General features: G+C 36.8%; 1 protein-coding gene across 1 annotated transcript in view; it reads right to left on the reverse strand.

Annotated features, from left to right (window-relative positions):
- LOC110031885 (dynamin-related protein 3A-like) overlaps window positions 1-2265 on the reverse strand; it is a gene marked incomplete at both ends in the record, with an annotated part of 3664 nt that extends 1399 nt beyond the window's left edge. Inside the window, 4 exon segments of the mRNA XM_020735311.1 lie at window positions 585-686; window positions 771-799; window positions 1182-1464; window positions 1947-2265. Of these exon segments, the coding sequence (XP_020590970.1) occupies window positions 585-686; window positions 771-799; window positions 1182-1464; window positions 1947-2265 (733 nt within the window).
- Between the last annotated feature and the right edge of the window lie 539 nt (window positions 2266-2804).

A 2804-nucleotide genomic window follows, 5' to 3' on the forward strand; every position in this document is an offset into this window, starting at 1 on the left:
ATATATATATATATATTGCGCTTTCTAATGCATGGGAATGGTACAAGTATGAATTTAGCACCCGATGCTATTTTTCAAATTAATTTAAACGAGCCAGTATGAGCAGAACACGAGTTAAAAACCAACATGAATATTTTTTTTGTCGAACACGAACGGATTGTTCATGAACCATTTCGAGATAAATCAATTCCGAACCAAAAAATATAAACAAGTCGAACATGAACACACATTGAGCTTGCTCAAACTTGGCTCGTCTACATCCCTAAATAGGATGTCATATTCAGACATGTTCTCATAGGATACGATGTCTAGTTTGTTGCATTTGAGAAAATTAAATTATGATCAACAACACATGTTACTAAAATAAATTTTTAAATAACCTGCATTGACTTGTAGTTATACTAGGATGACATACTCCACATATTATAAATAGCAACGCCCGCCCCCCACCCCAACCCCAAAACCCAACACACATACATTGATTTGTACTTTTAAAACTTCCCAAAATGGTTATGACTCTTGGTTGAGATTTTAGGGTAAGGACTTATAAATCTGCAATTATAAAAAAAATTATGGGTCATTACCTGTTGACTACGATTAAACACACCGACATAGCCAAGTCGAAGAGAAATCACATTTCCCAGTAGAAAATTACATGCATCTACACCTCTGTCCATTATATCTAGCTGTAAGTCATAAAGAGATAATTAGCTTAGCAAAGAAAAAAAAATAACATTTACCAAAATATAAATGGCATATAAATATACTACCTTTGTGATGACGCCAATCGTTCGAGAACCTGAAAGAACAAGGATATCAAAAAGATGACTTGGCAATGTAATTTTAAGAAAATTTACATACATTCTACTGAATTCTTATGTATTTAAATAACTAATACCTAAACTTCAATTTTTACATATGACACACTACCTATGCATGAAAATGTGCATTTCATTTTCTAAAAGTTGAAATAGTGGCATTTTTTTATGTGATATGAAAGATTTGGGCGGTATAAATGTAAAAGTAAGGTATAGGTGTTAGATATGTAAAAACATAAGAATTTGTTGTTATGAATGTAAATGCCCCTTAATTTTCATTATTTTTCAGAACAAACAAATCACTCGACAAATTTACAATCCTGATTTGTAACATACAAGTATAAAAGTAATCAAAGCATCATCCATCTGGATCAGCAATCCGGGCCATTTGAAGTGCATCGTAGTTTGATAAATCTGCATTTGCTGGTAAAACTGTCAATATTATACAATTTTCATGCTTAATGTATGACAGTATCATTGTTCTGATTATAGCTTCGATGTCACTTGGTTGATTGCCTACTGGAACCTTTGTTATTCCGGGAAAATCAACCAAGGTGATATTAAGAACATTTGGAGAGAAAATCTTCAAAAGAATTTGCTTGTCTGAAACTCCTTTGTTACCCAAAGCTTCACGGTCAGTTTGAGCCTGTAGATTTACTATTCAATTTCACGAAACACTGACCAATAGATAAAATGAAAATATAAATAAAAGCCATAAAGTGCATTAGTCAATACAGCAATAGACTTATAGAACAAATGTCAAAGGGTCTAAAAGCACAATTTAGTTGAATTAGGTGCAAAAGCAATTAGAATCACGAAAAACATATTTCACTGGCTGGGGAAAATACTCATTACTGCATTGAAACTTCTGGCACGGGAAATCTGCAACAAAATCCCTCAAAACTCACTAGTGGAGCCTACCTAAGAAGCACAATTTCTGCAGAAATTTCCTTCTTATGGCTTTAAATTTGAAAAATGCGTCAAAGAATATGTAAGCATAAACTATAAACACAGCTAATGTAGCAAAACAAGCAGCATGCGAGGTTCGCGCATCTTCCCAATACAACAAAATAAATAAAGAAATTAGGCGTGAATGATCTACAAGCGCAAAGTGTTGCGCCTCATCACCTCAATCTCACACCGGATTTCCGAGAAGTTGTAGTACCGCTTCGCGGGAAGGTGTGAGAATTCTCCCCAATCCTCCTCGTCTGCTGGCGCATCCGGCCAGCGAGAAATGTTAACCAGTTCAAGCAAAAGCGGGCGTCGCGTGCAAATATCAGAGGCACGCGGAAGGAAATCTCGGCCGACGAGCGCCTCCAATACTCTCGACTTGCCGCTGCTTTGAATTCCTACCACTGCCACCTGCTGCAGGTCGATCGTCGACGAGCTCTCCAGCTGTGCGAAGCTGTCCTGCACCTTATTCACAATCGGAATCAATGAGCTTCCGAGCGCCGCCTAGCGCCGCCTGTTCGGACGACGACATCTCTGTATTAGCGACAGAAACCGCACGCTCCGACATCGAATTCTTCTGATCAACCAGCACAACGACAGGATTCCGAGAACTCCCGGAATGCAGCAGGTTCATATTGAGCGCAGCCAGAATACTGTCGTTGTGTGCTCGTTGATCAGAAGAATTCGATGTCGGAGCGCGCGGTTTCCGGCGCCAACACAGAGTCGTCGCGGTCCAAACAGGCGGCGCTCGGAATCTCATTGATTCCGATTGTGAATAAGGTGCAGGCATTGGGGAGCTCGATGACGATCGCAAGTATTTTGCTTCATTTATAAAAATTATATATGTGCCAAATAAAATATAATATAATTTTTTTCTTTTATATTTTAACCAGTGGATATATACGCTTATAATTATATACGCTTATAATAAGAATATTTTTATTAGTGACTATTAAATACTTTAAAAAAAATTAAATCATTTGGAAAAAAAATTTTTTTTTTAAGTATTTATAATAACAATACTTTTATTATATA

Source organism: Phalaenopsis equestris, unplaced genomic scaffold (genome assembly GCF_001263595.1).
Source record: "Phalaenopsis equestris unplaced genomic scaffold, ASM126359v1 Scaffold000858, whole genome shotgun sequence".
NCBI lineage: Eukaryota > Viridiplantae > Streptophyta > Magnoliopsida > Asparagales > Orchidaceae > Phalaenopsis > Phalaenopsis equestris.